General features: G+C 39.2%; 1 protein-coding gene across 1 annotated transcript; it reads right to left on the minus strand.

Moving 5' to 3' along the window:
• Positions 1–3,726: 3,726 nt before the first annotated feature.
• Positions 3,727–20,385, minus strand: LOC121864462 (decapping and exoribonuclease protein-like; the record flags this gene model as incomplete). Its single annotated transcript, XM_042363482.1, is given in 3 exon segments — positions 3,727–3,851; positions 8,228–8,323; positions 20,147–20,385. Coding segments are annotated over 3 exon segments (460 nt in total), but the record flags the coding sequence as incomplete, so codon positions are not given.
• Positions 20,386–20,863: the final 478 nt, after the last annotated feature.

A 20,863-nucleotide genomic window follows, 5' to 3' on the forward strand; every position in this document is an offset into this window, starting at 1 on the left:
TGGTATGTGTACCTAAGAATACCGAGGAGTTCCATACTTATAGGTGTGGAGTGTACCAGAGATGTGGTGCTATAATATAACATGTGGTGCTACACTCTAACATGTGGTGCAGTCTGATGTGTTGGATGTTATGGTAAGAAGGAATGACCGAGCTAAGGATGTCATTGGTTGTCATGAAGAATGAAGATGATAATAGTAATTATTTGATGAAAGACGTATATTGATGTGAAATGTAATGAACATAAATAGTGGTTCTTCTAAGGCCAACTCTTTTTGTATTGTGATGGGATGCAATATGTTTTTATAAGGAATAAATTAGTGAAGTCATGATTGATGTTTCACCCTTCTTCCCACTCTCGATCTGGTCAATGAAAAACCCAATCCAATGCCTGGCTTACACTGCCCGATACCTAACGAGCTACATACTGTCCAGAGGGTCTGGTGGTAGCGACATTAAAATTAAATGTAGAGTTACGTTATCTCCTTAGAGTTAGTGACCCCAGAATCGGGCAGTACACCCCCATCCTCCCAGACTGGAAGGAAGTGTTATCAGCCCCATCTTCCCAGACTGGGAAGAAAGTATTATCAGCCCCATCCTCCCAGACTGGGAAGGAAGTGTTATCAGCCTCATCTTCCCAGACTGAAAGGAAGTGTTATCAGCCTCATCTTCCCAGACTGGAAGGAAGTGTTATCAGTCCCATTATGAGAGCAGGTTATTTACTTGCTTATAGTAGTCTTGTCTGGCAGACTATAGTGAATATTTCTAGCAGAATACATTATACAGTCAACCCTCACTTTACGTGGTTAATACAACCCACAGGGTACCGCGGAAAGTGAGAAACGCATAAAGTGAACAATATAACATATGGGATTAATTGAAATAGAGACCGGGCCGACCGCCAAACTCCAATTTTTGACGACACACATTTATGTTGTAGTAAAAATTTTATCTTAACTTTATGATGGTATGCACACACAATTAATATAGAAGAGGTTAGGTTAGGAAAAGTAAAGGTTAAGTTAGGAAAAATAAAGGTTAGGTTAGGAAAACTAAAAGTTAGGTTTAACACTTACGTTAGTAGAAGAGATGGGTCGGCATATGGGGATGGAGGCTGGTTCCGAGGCAGAGGGCAGGCTACTGGCCCTCAGGTGAGTCACCATCACTGTCACCCACACTTGTCAGGGCCTCCCTGACAAATCCCTCAAAGTCATCTTCACTGTCTCTACCTCTGTCACTATCACTGGCTTGGGCTGGCTGTGGTGGGTTGCGGCCGAAGAACTCTGTTATGCTTTGCTGACGGCTGGTGTTTATGTTGACGTGATACACCTTGAAGTAGGGCTCCATAGGCTGCAACAGCTGGGTAGTGAAGATTTCATACCTGTTTGCGTCAGGGTCGTCGGCAAGGAGGAGCTTGACTTTCTCGATACACTCGATGGCACCCCTAACATTACTATGGGATAAGCGGTGTTCTTCTTGGGATGACGCACCACCTGCCTCTTCACTGACGTCATCATCATCTACCATCTCGTCGGTAGTCACATCAGGATCCCTTATCACCTCCAGGATGTCGTCGTTGGTGGTCTCGGAGAAGCCTGCAGCTGCAACACACTGCGCAGCTTCTCTGGCAAGGTCCAGTGTACTGCAACAGTCTGAACCTCACCAGTCACAGATTGACTCTGCCTAACAGCCGGAATGCCTTGCAACACGTCTCCATGCGTGACGAACAGTTGCTACAGACAGCTGATCCCATGCCTCCACCACGAAGTCCACAGCCTTCTTGATGTTGAATATTCTCCAGAATTGTTTGAAAAGTATTTTTTGCTCTGCCAACTGTTGATCCTCGTCGTCTTCGCTCTTGCTATCGGTGGTGGTATTCACTCAGGTTACGCAACTCTTCCCTGGTGTTGGTGTAGTCGTTCAGGAGCTTGAATTTTTTAGTTGAGAATGCAGCTTTTACATTACAGATTAACTCTTGGTCCATGGGCTGTAATATAGACGTAGTGTTGGGAGGAAGGAAGACCACTTTTATGTTGGGGTGACAATCTAACAGTAGGGGCGAGTGTCCTGGTGCGTTGTCCAGCAGCAACAAAATCTTGAATGGCACATTCTGTTGCTCACAGAATTTCTTTACATCGGGAACGAAACAGTCATCAAACCAGGAGAGGGACAGTGTAGAGAACATCCACGTCTTACGTGCGGTCTGCCAGTGGACATTTAGCTTGGTTATGTCCATGCTCTTGTAGGCGTGCGGCTTGCGGGCTGTGTGGATCACCGATAACTTGAGCTTACAGGTACCGGAGGCATTGGTGGTAAACAGGACGGTGATGCGCTCCTTCTGCAACTTCCGGCCCCGAATCTTGCTGGCATTCTTCACAACGAAGGTCTTGGAAGGTAGCTTTTTCCAAAAAAGACCAGATTCGTCCATGTTAAACACCTGGTAGTTGGTGTACTGTCCTTCCTCCATAATCTCACGTAAAAACGGAGGAAATTCCCTAGCCGCAACACGGTCAGCACTAGCTTCTTCACCACCAATGTTGATATTGGTGATCTTGTTCCTCATCTTAAACCTCTGTAACCACCCAGAGGAAGCATTAAATGGTTTGGGCTCTGTAATTCCCATCTTTCGTGACACTGCAGCATACAGTTCATGTGCGTACTCCTTAACAGAGCGCGTGTCCACCGCCATGTTCCGTCGCGCCTGACGCACCAAGTAGCTCACAAGAAATTTTTCCGTCTTGAGAAGCACCTGGTTGTGGAAATACTTGATCACAGAAGCACCTGTAGACTTTGTGATCATCATGTGCTCCTTTATCTTGGCTGCATCCTTCTTTATCGTCCGGAAAGTAGGTTCGTTCACACCATGCTGGCGCGCCAAATCAACCTGTCTTGTTCCTTTCTCCAACTCTTGGATGATCTTGTACTTCACCTCGTAGCTTAAGGAACGTCGTGTCTTCTTTGGCTTAGGGCGGCTGGGTCCAGGCAGGGAAAGGTTTCTCTCTGGGGGCGGTGGTCCGGTGGAAGCCATTTTACAGAACAATGGATGCACGATTACACGGTGTGGCCTGGAGGGATGAAACTGCCGCGGCTAGGTCAAGCGTCGTCTTTAATCCCTCCCTCCCCCGGGTGGACACGTCATATTACTTTAAACCAATTACAGCTAGCAGCGGAGGGAGGTAGGGATGCATGGCCAATCACAGTCCGATACGTCATATGACGTCACTGATAACGCAACAGAGGCATGCACTGCCCACCTTACCGCGCGGCTTGCAGAGGCGGGAGCAGGCAGGAGGGGCGAATCTAAAAATAGCGTCGAGCCGGACACTCTCCGCGTAAAGGGGTACACGCACCGCGGAATGTGAGCATCCCGGGTTCTGGCAGGGTACCACGTAAACGTGGAAACGCGGAATATGGGACCGCGTAAAGTGAGGGTTGACTGTAGTTAATTTATATATTAGGTGTCAGATAGTGATGAAATATGTACAGTCTGTCAGATAACAGAAAAGATATACAAGGTATGTTAAATCTGCCAGATATAGGTATGTATGACATTTACTTTATTCATTCAATCAGAATATAACATTTACTAACTACATGCCTTTAATAATTACTAGAAAATTATAACTGTCATTTATAGGCAAATTTACATTAATGTTATTTAGGTGATAAAACTGACAAATTCTATGTCATTAGTATACAGTATAATAAAAGCTTTGTGGTAACTTTACCTCCACACATGTAGTCCTCAAACTTATGGCCCCACACTTCAAAACAGTTGCGAAAAGTTGCCTGATTCTGGTGTACTAGAAAATTGTCACCTTTCTCTTTCAGGAAGTAAATGGATCCCATAAATCTGAAGAAAATACAAACAAAATATCATGGAGAATAATTATAAGGATATACAGTATTTCATCATGCAGGGTGACACACAGTCCGCCAGCCAGTGGCATATACAAATTTGGGGAAACAATGGGGGAGGAGGGGTGGCAAACTGTAGGATACCAATTATTGTTATGCCACTCCACCATTTATTGTTATAACACTCTACCCTTTAGTTATACCACTCTACCCTTTATTGTTATACCACTCTACCCTTTATTGTTATACCACTCTACCCTTTAGTTATACCACTCTACCCTTTATTGTTATAACACCCTACCCTTTAGTTATACCACTCTACCCTTTAGTTATAACACCCTACCCTTTATTTATACCACTCTACCCTTTATTGTTATACCACTCTACTCTTTAGTTATACCACTCTACCCTTTAGTTAACACCCTACCCTTTAGTTATACCACTCTACCCTTTAGTTATACCACTCTACCCTTTTTTGTTATAACACCCTACCCTTTAGTTATACCACTCTACCCTTTAGTTATAACACCCTACCCTTTATTGTTATACCACTCTGCCCTTTAGTTATACCACCCTACCCTTTATTGTTATAACACCCTACCCTTTATTGTTATAACACCCTACCCTTTATTGTTATACCACTCTACCCTTTAGTTATACCACTCTACCCTTTAGTTATAACACCCTACCCTTTATTGTTATAACACTACCCTGTATTGTTACAACACCCTACCCTTTATTGTTATAACATTATCCTTTATTGTTACAACACTACCCTTTATTGTTAAAACACAACCCTTTATTGTTATAACACACTACCCTGTATTGTTATAATACACTACCCTTTATTGTTATAACACCCTACCCTTTAATGTTACAACACACTACCCTTTATAGTTATAACACACTACCCTTTATTGTTATAACACCCTACCCTTTATTGTTATAACACACTACCCTTTATTGTTATAACACACTACCCTTTATAGTTATAACACACTACCTTTATTGTTATAACACACTACCCTTTATTGTTATAACACACTACCCTTTATAGTTATATTGTTATAACACACTACCCTTTATTGTTATAACACACTACCCTTTATTGTTTTATAGTTATAACACACTACCCTTTATTGTTATAACACACTATCCTTTATTGTTATAACACACTACCCTTTATTGTTATAACACTACATTGTTATAACACACTATTGTTATAACACCTACACACTACCTTTTTATTGTTATAACACACTACCATTTATTGTTATAACACACTACCCTTTATTGTTATAACACACTACCCTTTATTGTTATAACACACTACCCTTTATAGTTATAACATACTACCCTTTATTGTTATAACACACTACCCTTTATTGTTATAACACACTACCCTTTATTGTTATAACACACTACCCTTTATTGTTATAACACACTACCCTTTATTGTTATAACACACTACCCTTTATTGTTATAACACACTACCCTTTATAGTTATAAGACACTACCCTTTATTGTTATAACACACTACCCTGTATTGTTATAATACACTACCATTTATTGTTATAACACACTACCCTTTATAGTTATAACACACTACCCTTTATTGTTATAACACACTACCCTTTATTGTTATAACACCCTACCCTTTATTGTTATAACACACTACCCTTTATTGTTATAACACACTACCCTTTATAGTTATAACACACTACCCTTTATAGTTATAACACACTACCCTTTATTGTTATATCACCCTACCCTTTATTGTTATAACACTACCCTTTATTGTTATAACACACTACCCTTTATTGTTATAACACACTACCCTTTATAGTTATAACACACTACCCTTTATTGTTATAACACACTACCCTTTATTGTTATAACACCCTACCCTTTATTGTTATAACACACTACCCTTTATTGTTATAACACACTACCATTTATTGTTATAACACACTACCCTTCATTGTTTTAACACTACCCTTTATTGTTATAACACTACCCTTTATTATTATAACACACTACCATTTATTGTTAAAACACACTACCCTTTATTGTTTTAACACTACCCTTTATTGTTATAACACTACCCTTTATTTTTATAACACACTACCATTTATTGTTATAACAACCTACCCTTTATTGTTTTAACACTACCCTTTATTGTTATAACACTACCCTTTATTATTATAACACACTACCATTTATTGTTAAAACACACTACCCTTTATTGTTATAACACTACCCTTTATTGTTATAACACTACCCTTTATTATTATAACACTACCCTTTATTATTATAACACACTACCATTTATTGTTAAAACACACTACCCTTTATTGTTATAACACTACCCTTTATTATTATAACACACTACCATTTATTGTTAAAACACACTACCATCTATTGTTATAACACTACCATTTATTGTTAAATCATACTACCCTTTATTGTTATAACACACTACCATTTATTGTTATAACACACTACCATTTATTGTTATAACACACTACCCTGTATTGTTATAACACACTACCCTTTATTGTTATAACACACTACCATTTATTGTTATAACACACTACCCCTTATTGTTATAACACACTACCCTTTATTGTTATAACACACTACCCTTTATTGTTATAACACACCCTACACACTTTTATTGTTATAACACACTACCATTTATTGTTATAACACCTACTACACACTTTATTGTTATAACACACTACCCTTTCTTGTTATAACACCCTACCCTTTATTGTTATAACACACTACCCTTTATTGTTATAACACACTACCCTATATTATTGTTATAACACACTACCATTTATTGTTATAACACACTACCCTTTATTGTTATAACACACTACCCTTTATTGTTATAGCACACTACCCTTTATTGTTATAACACACTACCCTTTATTGTTATAACACACTACCCTTTTATTGTTATAACACACTACCTTTATTGTTATAACACACTACCCTTTATTGTTATAACACACTACCATTTATTGTTATAACACACTACCCTTTATTGTTATAACACACTACCCTTTCTTGTTATAACACACTACCCTTTATTGTTATAACACACTACCCTTTATTGTTATAACACACTACCCTATATTGTTATAACACACTACCATTTATTGTTATAACACACTACCATTCATTGTTATAACACACTACCCTTTATTGTTATAACACTACCCTTTATTGTTATAACACACTACCCTTTATTGTTTTAACACTACCCTTTATTGTTATAACAGTACCCTTTATTGTTATAACACTACCATTTATTGTTATAACACTACCCTTTATTGTTATAACACTACCATTTATTGTTATAACACACTACCCGTTATTGTTATAACACCACCCTTTATTGTTATAACACACTACCCTTTATTGTTTTAACACTACCCTTTATTGTTATAACAGTACCCTTTATTGTTATAACACTACCCTTTATTGTTATAACAGTACCCTTTCTTGTTATAACACTACCATTTATTGTTATAACACTACCCTTTATTGTTAGAGCACTCTACCCTTTATTATAACACTACCCTTTATTGTTATAACACTACCATTTATTGTTATAACACTGCCATTTATTGTTATAACACACTACCCTTTATTGTTATAACACACTACCCTTTATTGTTCTAACACTACCCTGTATTGTTATAACACACTACCCTTTATTCTTTTAACACTACCCTTTATTGTTATAACAGTACCCTTTATTGTTATAACACTACCATTTATTGTTATAACACACTACCCGTTATTGTTATAACACTACCCTTTATTGTTATAACACACTACCCTTTATTGTTTTAACACTACCCTTTATTGTTATAACAGTACCCTTTATTGTTATAACACTACCCTTTATTGTTATAACAGTACCCTTTATTGTTATAACACTACCCTTTATTGTTATAACACTACCCTTTATTGTTATAACACTACCATTTATTGTTATAACACACTACCCTTTATTGTTATAACACTACCCTTTATTGTTATAACACACTACCCTTTATTGTTTTAACACTACCCTTTATTGTTATAACAGTACCCTTTATTGTTATAACAGTACCCTTTATTGTTATAACACTACCCTTTATTGTTATAACAGTACCCTTTATTGTTATAACACTACCATTTATTGTTATAACACTACCCTTTATTGTTAGAGCACTCTACCCTTTATTGTTATAACACACTACCCTTTATTGTTAGAGCACTCTACCCTTTATTGTTATAATACACTACTCTTTATTGTTAGTTTATAACAGTCATTCAAGCCTGAAATGAGACACACAGGTCAAATATACTTACTCAACAGCATAAATCACCCAGGATTCATTGAAATTGTAGGGGGATCTCATAATGGTGGTGAGCGGCCTTCTTAAACTTATAAAATCAACATCCAATCTGGAAAATATAAAATATTTTATTTAATCTATACAATAATAAGAGTAATACAAAGTGTAATATGGAGTTGTGGTTTACTTCTCTATTGTTCTTATGTATGCCGAAGGGGATGAAATGCTTCTAGTTTTTGCATAGCTATATGGATATAGAATTACTGCACTATCATTTTGCACTTGTCTAAATGTCCCTTCTATGTTTCAGTATTCTATAAACTCATTTTGTTATATTCTTCTGTTTCAAATATACTACATTATTCCCTTAAAGCTCGGAAACTCATGGATTATTGTCCCCCCCCAAAAAAAAACAAAAAAAAAAATTGAGTTCCAAAGAAAACAACTTCTCTTATTCTGCTTCTTGACCAAGGAATAACTGCTGTTTTAATATCATATTACCTCAGTCACAGTTTTTCCCAAGATCCACGAGGCACTGGAAGAAGATAGCCAGGCAGGGGTGAAGGAGATGTGGAAAAATTACACCATTGCTGACTCTCAAATGGCTCAGCCATGTTAATATTGTTATTATTATCCACTCCGTATCTGTGTTTTCTGGCTAAATAAACTGATTCAATTCAATTCAGTATAGCATATGTTAAACTGAGCCATGGTGAAATCACTAGAAAGTATGTGAGCTCCTGTTGGAAGGCCCTCTCGCCTGAAGCAGTGAATGATTTCACTGGCTTCCCCTCAGTGGCGCCCTCGATCATATGCATGATGCAAGTGGGGAGGGATTTGGGGACATACAACCGAAGAAATCGAAGAAGAGCTGCTTAGAAACACTGTTAGGCAGATGAGGGTGAGGGGCAGTGAAAATCATCACCAAGCATCATTACCACCACCATCATCTTCATCATCATCATCTTCATAGTCATCATCTTCATCAGCATCATCATAAATATCATTCACCTTTCATATGGCAAGAGGAGAGTTGGCAGGGGGTAATGAAGCAGGAGGAGAGTGGCCAAGGATCAAGAGGAGTCTACACCTTAGTACAGTACAGAGTATTTGCTATTTCATGTTTATGTTTATTTAATTAGTATATTATTTCATATTTATTATATTATCTTATGCCTAACATCATCTCATCATTCATTATATGGGATCTGTACTCATCATCATTATAGCAAGAAGATTCAGGATGAATGGTGACTGTTCGGATAATCATACAGTACAGGTAATTGTGTGGTGGCATTTCAACCGGAATGGGCCTAACCAGCCATCCCCAGATGTGCTACTGACAAATTTCTCACTGCTTCCACATTGACTATCAACTCCCACACAGAATACGTATCCATGCCCTTCAACCTGTTTTGTTATAGTTTTATGTATTGTAATTTCTTTATTTCTAAGTCACATAAGAGTACTGTACAGTATTTAAATGATTTTTCCACAACTTTTATTGTTCATTACTTGTAATAATGGTAACATGCATTACCATTTCTTGTAGGCCACAGCTGCTGACATGTATGTTATGTTTTGAGTTACTGTACATGTACAGTAGCAGATAAAAGTTCTCTCCCGCTTCCAGCCACAATGTGACTTCGAAACTTCTGAGGTTCGAACAATGAAGCAGCAGAAGGAAGTATCTTTTTGACCCAACAGATGTTGCACTGGAATGTTTATCAGGGAGGCAAGGGAGGCAAGAAGGGCAAAAGGGGTGGGGGGGGGGGTTGTTTGGGGTGGAGATTGAAAAAATTAAATCTACTAATAACATTACGATGGAGATGGTTTACAATATAATGATAATGAATGTACCTGGAACAACAAAAATCTTAAATGCACGGAAAAGAATTATATGAATAAATACTCCTGTAGGAGGTTCCAACAACAACAGTGGTATAGTTAATAGTGTAATGATCACTATAAAAAATCTGTTCACTCAAACTTTGTAAATGAGGCAGAGAGCCATTTATAACACGATAGCTGATTGGCAGACAGGAAGAAATGCAAAAGCTCATTCAACCAAGCCTTAGTATTTGTTTACCTTACCTATATTCTGTAATTTTAAGGAATAATAACTGTTCAGTGCTGATCCCTGATAATATCTGCACGGCAGTTATAACACCCTACCCTTTATAGTTATAACACCCTTCCCAGGTCCAAATACCCACATCCAGCCCCCAAAATTTGCTGTAACTCTTCCACTTCTGGCTTTCTCTTGAACAACATAGCGAGTGTTGACTGGTCTCCAGTACATTCTAGCCCCTGCTTCAACTGCTGAGAAACACTTCTCATCAGCATATATAATGGACTTCCAGTAACTTGTGTCTGCTGCAAGATACTGAAGAGCAAAACCAAGTCTAGATTCCTTTAGTGCCTGGGATAAATGTACTTCCTTTACTGTCACATCACAGTGAATGTTGCTTTCATGGATGCGCTGTCTTGTGGTTGCAAGTGGCAAGGAAGCTGCAGTTCCTAAGTGATGTGAGCTGCAGACAACTTTGGTTGGTCCTGTATGGTGTCCAGTATATGAGTGACATCTGCATGAGTGGTAACTTGTGGTCTCCTACTACGAGGTTTGGTTTTAAAAACTTCCTGATAAACACACCTGTTATATAGACAATTTCTCATGACGGGTCTTCACTCCCACATCCCGATGATTCACCCTCGGGTAGCAATGATGTTGTTTGCTTTGCACGCATCGCTGCCACTTCTCAATTGATGGAAAATCATACATTAAATGACAAGATAATGGAAATATTTAGAGGTGTTTAGAAATTCAGAAGAAAGTAGATTCTAACTAATCTGCCAACAGTACAGTATATTAAAGCAATATCACATATAATCACATAGGAAAGAAGTCCTTACTGTAAACTTCACATGCTACAATCCATTTGAGACCTTCCTCAGGTGAGTGTCCTTACCTATCACCCTCTCTCTTTCTTTCTAATCACCTGCACTTTCTTTCCAGGTAACACCTCTTCTATGTAGCTTTAACCTTCTCATACATCATCTTCCATGACCCCCCCCCCCCTCACACACACACACACCTTACCCCATCTCCATCCCCTTCACTTCGCCACTACCTCACCATCCCTCACTTGTCCTCACACCAGACGAAGGTCCCAGACAGACCGAAACATTATGTCATGTTTACAAGAGTATATCCAAATGTGAGTATAATACATGCACTTGTAAATCATAGCACTGTGCATTAAAACACATGAATGCAACAACTTTATAACGTCAACTTGATGTAAGTTAACAAACCTACACAAAATATTAGCAAGTAACTCTCCTGATTCTTTATGAGCAGCCATTATATCGTAATAAATTGGTTAACCCTTAGGCCCCGGGTGACGTTCCAGAACGTCCGCCCATTTTCCTTTTTTTTTCTCGATTTAACCCGGCGGGGGTACTGCCAGCAGCACTCTAACCTGGGGCTTGAGGGTTAAATGTTTTGAATTTCCGCTGTTTTGGTAAACAGTGAAAATCATTGCGTAATCTGAGCAAATTACTGCTGATGTGGATATCAGGAATGTGGCACAGGTTAGTACTCTTGATCTTTTGTTGGTGCTGTCTTCCTCCAATAATGATTCACCCAACAATGTGTAACGACCACGCTGTTTAGTTTGCAATTACACCCTTAAAACCATTAACTATGTTATATCATCTTTTTTGTATACAGTGAACCCTCACTTTACGCGGTCAATTGAACCCACGGTGGCCAGCGTAAAGTGAACAACATAACATATGGGATTAATTGAAATAGAGACCAGGCCAACCCCCAAACTCCACCTTTTCAGACACAATACCTACGTTGTAGTAAAAATAACTTCTTAATTTTATGATGGCATGCACACACAATTAATAATTAAGAGAAATTTCAATAATATTAGGTTTTTTAACACTTACATTAGTAGAAAAGATGGCTGGGCACACGGGGATAGGGGGTTGGTTCCGAGGCAGAGGGCAGATTATTGGCCCTCACCTGTATCACTTGTATCAACTGTATCACTATCCACCACAGAGGCTTGCAGGGCCTCTTTGTCAAACCCTTCAAAGGCCATATAAGTCCATATCCTAACTATCATTATCACTATCACTGACTTGGGCCGGCTGTGGTGGGTGGCGGGTGAAGAACTCGGTAATGTTTTGATGACTGGGCGACCTTGTGCGCACCCTGCTCGCACCGCTCTCCGCGTAAAAGGGTACACGCACCGCGGAAAGTGAGCAGTCCGTGTTCAGCAGGGTACTGCGTAAACGTGGAAACGCGTAAAGTGGGACCGCGTAAAGCGAGGGTTGACTGTATATATATAGTATATATATATATATATATGAATAAACCTTTCTTACAATGTTAACCCAAGTTTATGGGGATAATGCACTAACGAAAACATGGGTTTACAAGTGATTTAAGCAATTTTCTGAGGGAAGAGAAGATGAGACAGGTGATGACAGAGAAGGACGACCAACAACAAGCAGGACTGAGGAAGACATTGAAAAAATTAGGAAAGTTGTGTGAGCTAACAGGTGATTAACAGTGAGAGGCATTGCAGATGAGGTGCAGATTGACAGGGAAACAGTCAAAGGTTTTGACTGAAGATTTGAAGATGAGAAAAGTTTGTGCAAAAATGATGCCAAAAAATTTCAGCGATGAACAAAAACAAAGAAGAGTTGGAATTGGCTCAGACCTTTTGAAATGAGAAGAAGCTGGATATGACCTGCTTCACCAAGTCATTACTGGTGATGAGTCATGGATTTACCAATATGACCCTGAAACAAAGTGCCAGAGCACTCAGTGGAAAACTGCAAACTCGCTGCGCCCCAAAAAGTGCCTCATGTCAAAGTCAAAAGTGAAGACAATGTTCATCACTTTTCGATTGTAAGGGTGTAGTTCACAAGGAATTTATTCCCCCAGGGCAGGGTGTGTACTAGTTTTACTATCTCAATGTGTTTAAAAGACTCAAGAGAAAAGGTTAGACGTAAACGACCAGAACTTTTCACCGGAAACAAGTGGATCTTGCATCATGAGAGTGCCCCAGAGCACACTGCATTGATTGTGTGGGACTTTTGGCAGAAAAACAAATTACCTTACTGAACACTCTCCTTATTCACCTGACCTAACCCCGTGTGAATCTTTTCTATTTCTTTTGCTGAAGAAACACATCAAGAGGACTCATTTGCAAGACAATGATGACATTCAGATTAGCACGATGGCCGCTATAAAAGCTATTCCAGAAAGTGAGTTCTAGAAATGTTTCCAGGCGTGGAAGAAACGCTGGCATTCATCGTAGGGGAATACTTTGAAGGGGACTACAGCGACAATCCTCAGTAAGGTACCTGAAGTATAAGTTCACAAACTTAATTGTCAGACTATGTATATGTACTGTACTTTGTAAACTCCAGGAACTATCTTCCTCCTTTTTATCAATGATTTACTTCACACTACAACTAATTCTATGCACTGATGATTCTACTCTTCACTCTTCTTCACATTTTTCCCTTTCCCCTAATTCTCAAACTGGATCTGTTTCTAGAGCTGGTATCATTTCATCTATCAGTGCTGATCTGTGCAGCATCTCTGAATGGGAAGGTAAAAACTTGGTTAAATTCAATAATAATAAAACTCAGTGCCCACTGTTTTCTATGGATGTGAGTCACACTATAATAACCTGGAAAGTACATCCTTCTTTCCTCACACTGCAAAACTGTGGAACGCTCTGCCTTCTTCTGTGTTTCGATACAATCTGTCTCACTTCAAAAGGCTGGTTTTCCCCGGCATCTTCGGGTGTAGATTTATATATATATATATATATATATATATATATATATATATATATATATATATATATATATATATATATATATATATATATATATATATATATATATATATATATATATATATATATATATATATATATATATATATATATATATATATATATATATATATATATATATATATATATTTTTTTTTTTTTTTTTTTTTTTTCTTTTTACTCTTATTTTTTGCCCCTTAGGCTCCATTGTGGGTTGATGACATGTGCCTGGGTGGGTTATTCCCTAAAAAAAAGGGAAACAAAAAAAACAGTAACTCAGCACATATGTGGCTCTGGCCTTGCCGAAGTTATCCCAAATTCTGACTTATCGAGGCACTGCCCCCCACCCCCACCCCTACAAAATTACAACATAAGAATTATCGACCCCTATATGTGTACACTACATGTAATTACTAAATGTAAAAAAGTAACATTTACCAGCACTGCAGGCGAAGAATGAAGCATCATAATAGGTGACACAGATGCATGGTAGGTGACACAGAGGTATGGTTGGTGACAGAGGTATGGTTGGTGACACAGAGGTATGGTAGGTGACACAGAGGCATGGTAGGTGACACAGATGAATGGTAAGTGACACAGAGACATGGTAGGTGACACAGAGACATGGTGGATGACAAAGAGGGATGGTAGGTGACACAGAGGAATGGTAGGTGACAGAGACATGGTAGGTGACACAGAGGCATGGTAGGTGACACATAGGAATGGTAGATGACACAGAGAAATGGTAGATGATACAAGAATGGTAGGTGACACAGAGACATGAAAGTGTTCCAATACAGACATGGTAGGTGATAGAGAGGCAAGGTGAGGGTGACACAGAGGAATGGTGGTGACACAAACATGATAGGTGACAAAGAGTGCCATAGCAAGGAGGCATGGTGGGAGGGGTGACACAGAGGGCATTTCTGTGAAAGTGAAGGAGGATAGTATGGTAGGTGACAGAGAGGTATGGTAGGTGACAAAGAGGTACGGTGAAAGTAGACACAGAGACATGGTAGGTAACACAGAGGCATGGTAAGTGACAAAGGAGTGTAGGTGGATTGCTTATGTTTGTAGGTGACACAGAGGCATGGTTAAGACAGAGAGGTATGGTAGGTGATAGGAGGCACGGGTGGGAGGCACACAGAGGCAGAAAGACAGAGGCCAGTAGCATGGAGGCACAGTAGGTGAATGCAAGGCACAGTAGTATTGCATGGAGCAGTAGGTGACAGAGGTATGGTAGGTGACAGAGGCACAGAGAGGTTATTGCAGGCAGCGGCAGGCATGAGGCATGGTAGGTGACACAGAGACATGGTAGGTAACACAGAGACATGGTAGGTGACACAGAGACATGGTAGGTGACACAGAGGCATGGTAGGTGATACAGAGGAATGGTAGGTGACACAGACATGATAGGTGACATAGACATGGAAGGTGACACAGAGGCATGGTAGGAGACACATAGAAATGTTAGGTGACAGAGACATGGTAGGTGACACAGAGGTATGGTAGGTGACACAGAGACATGGTAGGTAACACAGAGACATGGTAGGTGACATAGAGACATGGTAGGTGACACAGAGACATGGTAGGTAACACAGAGACATGGTAGGTGACAGAGGTACGGCAGGTGACACAGACAATAGAATTCTGTAATGTGCGAGGCATGGTAGGTGACAGAGGCATGGTAGGTGACAGAGGTATGGTAGGTGACAGAGGCACAGTAGGTACGTGAGAGGTAAGTGTAGGCATGGTGGCATGGTAGGTGACACAGAGGCATGGTAGGCATGAGGGAGTGGACAGAGCGGTAGTGCACATGTGGTAGGTGACACAGAGGCATGGAAGATGACACAGAGGTATGGTAGGTGACACAGAGGCATGGAAGGTAACACAGAGGTATGGTAGGTGACATAGAGGCATGGTAGGTGACCCAGCGGTATGGTAGGTGACACAGAGGCATGGTAGGTGACACAGAGGTATGGTAGGTGACACAGAAGCATGGTAGGTGACACAGAAGCATGGTAGGTGACACAGAGGTATGGTAGGTGACACAGAGGTATGGTAGGTGACACAGAGGTATGGTAGGTGACACAGAGGTATGGTAGGTGACACAGAGGTATGGTAGGTGACACAGAGGTATGGTAGGTGACACAGAGGCATGGTAGGTGACACAGAGGCATGGTAGGTGACACAGAGGCATAGTAGGTGACACAGAGGAATGGTAGGTGACACAGAGGCATGGTAGGTGACACAGAGGCATAGTAGGTGACACAGAGGCATAGTAGGTGACACAGAGGAACGGTAGGTGACACAGAGGAATGGTAGGTGACACAGAGGAATGGTAGGTGACACAGAGGAATGGTAGGTGATGCAAGTGGTCAGATATGCAGAGATTTTGTCAGATAATTTTATATACCTCAACATTTCTCGAGTTATACTAATCTATTCCGTGAACTCCGAGTTATTTGAAATTCAGAGTTATCAAGGATTTACTGCATATTGTACAGTATATCAAAAAATATTTTTCAATTAAATAAGAAATATGAAGAGCATGGGAGTGTATGTGTGTGAAGTGAGCATATGTATGGACTTGACATGCACTTCCTGATTGTTGGCCGTACTGGACGGACATGCAGGTCGCTCTCCTACACCTTCCTGGCTGGACATGTACTGTCATGGCTGGCGGAAGAGCTTCAACGAGCAGGTCGCTTTCTAAAATGACGGAATTGGGTGGTGGACACATAAGACACAGTAGGGTACTGCTGGAGGACTGTTGTCGGATTTGGAGCTGTCCAGCAGCAGTGAATGTGAAGAACAAGAGCCGTTTAAAGTTGTTAATAGCAAAAATAAGAATAAAAGGAGGAATAGAGATGGTACAAGCAGTAAAGATAATAATTCCCACTTGATGGATAAGCGAAAGAAAATTGATGGTGTGAGTCATTCTTCAACCATGATCAGTACAACGAGTTTAAGCCCCATTGATGGTTTAGATGGCAGCAACTCATCAAGGAGGCCACGTCTTTACTTCCCCAAGAATAATGGCATGGATTTTCATGATAAGGTAAAGTGGTCAGTTAGACTCGCTAAGCGCCATCAAGGGTATCAAGTGCTCTTTAAAGAAGGTAAACATATTCCTTATATTACTGTGAAGGATGAGGAAGCAGTTAGAGATCTAACTACAGAAGGTTTTGAGAATGTAGTGATGGAGAAGCCTGTGGAGTCCATTGGGAAATGTACGAAGATCATTCTTTTTGATTATCCTGTTTACCTTGACTTCGAGGATGTGTTGGCTGACGATAGATTTTTTTGGGCCAAGAGACGTGTAATTAAAATTGATGGAGAACTAGTACCTAAGCCGCAGCTAATTGCGCTACTCAAAGGTCCAGCGCCAGAGAAGGTCTTTGTGAGATGTTTGGGATATAAAAGGGCAGGGCCGGATTAACCATGAGGCACTGGCCTCAGGCCCCCAGACTCTTAGGGGCCCCCAGATTCTAAGGATAAAAAGATTTAGCTATATATGCATTAAATGGTCAATTAGTAAGTAAGCCATTAACTATTTCGTTCTTAATGTGTCCAATTGGATGATACATATACATTTTTGTGACTTGGTAGCGGCGTGTGGCATCTGTTAGTTTGTTCGACAACAGTAGCTGACAACACTCAGCTGATCCGGGACTCCATTGTGACGTACGGATGGTGCAGTGCCAGACTTTCATATAGGAGGACCATTTCAGGTAAACAATGATGTATATAACTTCAGTAATAAGTTATGAATGATCAAAGAATTATGTGAAGTGCAAAATAATGGATAATTTGTAAGGGAAATATGAGGAACGGGTATGTTTACCATACTTTTCGGCTTCAAAGACGCACTTTTTATGACAAAAATATACTTAAAAAATTACTATGCATCTTCCAGGATGCTAGTCGATAAGTTGTAGCAGAGGTTTTTGAAATCACCCCCTTACAGAGACTTGTTTCCTCATTACAGTACTTAACAATTACAAGTATTCTCTATACAGTACTGTAAAACTATTGATTTAACTAATATTGTTGATAGTATTGCGAAAAAAATAAATAAACCCTTGGCTGCTTGTGTGGTTTGTTTACTAATGGCAGTGGTGCGGCAGGGCCATCTATTGAGGAATTGCTAAAGGTTGTCTGCTGGTCTCAAATGCAGGAATGTTTGTTTCTTTATATGTAGGCTCTCATATTTGGACACCTATTTACAGTAGGCTCTCATATTTGGAGACCCATTTAGACTGTAAAAACCCCACAAAATTAAAATCTTCCAAATTTAAATACAACTTCGTCATCCAAGTCAAAACACACACACAACAACATTGGCTGTCCTTATGTTTTCAACTTTACCACCACTGGTGGGTAGAATTTTTTTTTAATTCAGAAACATTAATTAAAATATATATGAACAGTAAATAAGTGTTGTTTTCATATTCTCATGTAGAGTAATGACGATATGTTTTCACGTGTGCGCATTTACATACGCGATCTCTCTTTTTTTTCTTTACCATTACCGTTAGCTACTTCTATTGTTCCATTTATTAACATTAAATAACATTACTTAAAACAACCATATTAATTTTATGACAGCTGCAACCAGGGTCTTATTTTCTTCAGTTTTATATGTAGAACCAGTCAGTCACTGGTTTTGTAATCAACGAAAACAATGCTGTCTAATTTCCTCGTGTTTTAATATTCTACGTATTATTAATGAATTGTATTGCTCATTTTGCACACACAAACATTAATTCAATCAAAAAGACTTTCAGTAATAAACAATAATGAATCTTTTGTACATAAGAGAAATGACGCTGTTTACACGATTGTGCACGTCGTCTGAACGTTGGTGGGCCGTTCAAACCCGTCGAAATTCGAGTTTCCGCCGTTAAAATTTTTAAATGTGTTGTATTTTGTGTGTTCAAATAGAAAACGTCGAATTAAAAACTCGCGAAATTTGAGAAGCTACTGTACGACATTTAACTCTTCAATATGTCTTCAAAGAGACCATGAAGCAGAGCAAGTGGTGCTAGTGCTTCCAAGCGTACGCACAAGTCACTATCTATCCAGGAAAAGGGTGAATTTCCATGGTCCGGCACCGGTCAGGTCCTGAGGTTGTCGGGCTAGAGAGGTACAACCTGTATATTGAAGGAACTGATGGCATTCCTTGTAAACTGTGTGGCTATGCAAAGTCTCATACATTATATCATTACATTATGGAATGTAACTGTTTATCAGAATTTAGGGGTGATGGTATTACTGATATTACAGAGATGGTTTGTTATTTAATAAACAAAAATATGGTTAAGAATATTATGAAAACATTCTGTAAGTTTAACATAAGATTGTAGATTTTATGCACATCTATTTGTTGTACAGGTATACATATCTGATTTATGATTAGTAGAATGTTAAGAGCTCTTGTTAAGACTAGTTTTGGGCAGGCTAATTAGCATGCTAACCAGCTCCTTTTGATGTAATTGTCAATAAATATTTTGAATTTGATTTGGACTTGACATGTCAACTACTGATAAAACTGTCCCTGCAGCTACATCTCCTCAAGCATTCCCTCGTATTTTTGGATGGATGAACTTATTTTTTTTAACTGTTACATGGACACAATCATTCATACAGAATGTGCCCAAAAAATATAAAAAATTATTAGCATAAGGTCAAAACATAAAAGAATAAATATTTCTTACGTATGCAGGACTTAGTGTGGGTTCCTGGGAGGGGAAGGGGGGAGCCTCCCAGGGGGGGGTGTTGCATCAGGACTCTCAGCCTCCCCTTACCAGGCCTAGCTGTGAGCTGCATTATTGTTATTTTTCAACTCGTATTTTTCAGGTAGATATATGTCTTATTTTTCTTTCACTTCCACATGCAAATGCAGTAAATGTCACAGGAAAACAACTAAAAATACAATGATATTCAGCAAACTAATCTAGTTTACTAGAAAACTGTGAATGTTTACTAAGAGTTTTCCTGTGTAATGATGTACTGTATCCTTGTTTTATTCTCTTCATCAACATCAATGATCAGCTCACCTTTGAGGTTCAGTTTTGTTCATCAGGCAATCCTTGTTGTTAAGAATCCACTTCAATAAGTTATGAAAACTCTCTTCAGAGTTGCCAATGTAGCGACAGGCCTTGTCGATGCCTTTATTCAGGTCCAGCGACACCTGTGGAAACTCTGTATTATTCCCACTGTAACAACAAGTTTTTCCATAGCTTCTATAGTAATCCAGATACATATAATAGAATGATTGATTGTAGTACTTACATTCCTGGTGACACAACAGCTTGGTCATATGTCACTAAATTAAAATTAAGGCTTAAAAACTAAAATAAAATAATGCAAGGTAAAAACAGTAAATAACATAAAACTTTCATAAAAGCCATTTAAATGTTAATAGGTAAAGCTCAAAGCTTGTGTAGAAGGCCAGCTTCCTCCACAAAGGAGAGAACATCTCCTCCTACATTACCCATTCCTCCCCCAGCACCAAAGAGAGATGGTAAGACCAATCTTCCCCCCAACATTGGGGGAGGAGCTTACAATGCACATATCAAAAAGCGCTCAACACACTGGCCCTCTCAGCTCTTTCTGATCATCACCACGGCCTCATCTGCAAATTTGGTGAGAAGTTTCTGCACCATCCTCGACACCGGCTCCTACTACCACCCTAGATCCCTTGTCCGAGAATTGCTGTTCGACACCACAACTGCATCCAGCCCATACGAGCACAAACTGATCGCTAAAGAACA

This window comes from Homarus americanus, unplaced genomic scaffold, assembly GCF_018991925.1.
Source record: "Homarus americanus isolate GMGI-L3 unplaced genomic scaffold, GMGI_Hamer_2.0 scaffold34770, whole genome shotgun sequence".
NCBI classification, from domain to species: Eukaryota; Metazoa; Arthropoda; class Malacostraca; order Decapoda; family Nephropidae; genus Homarus; species Homarus americanus.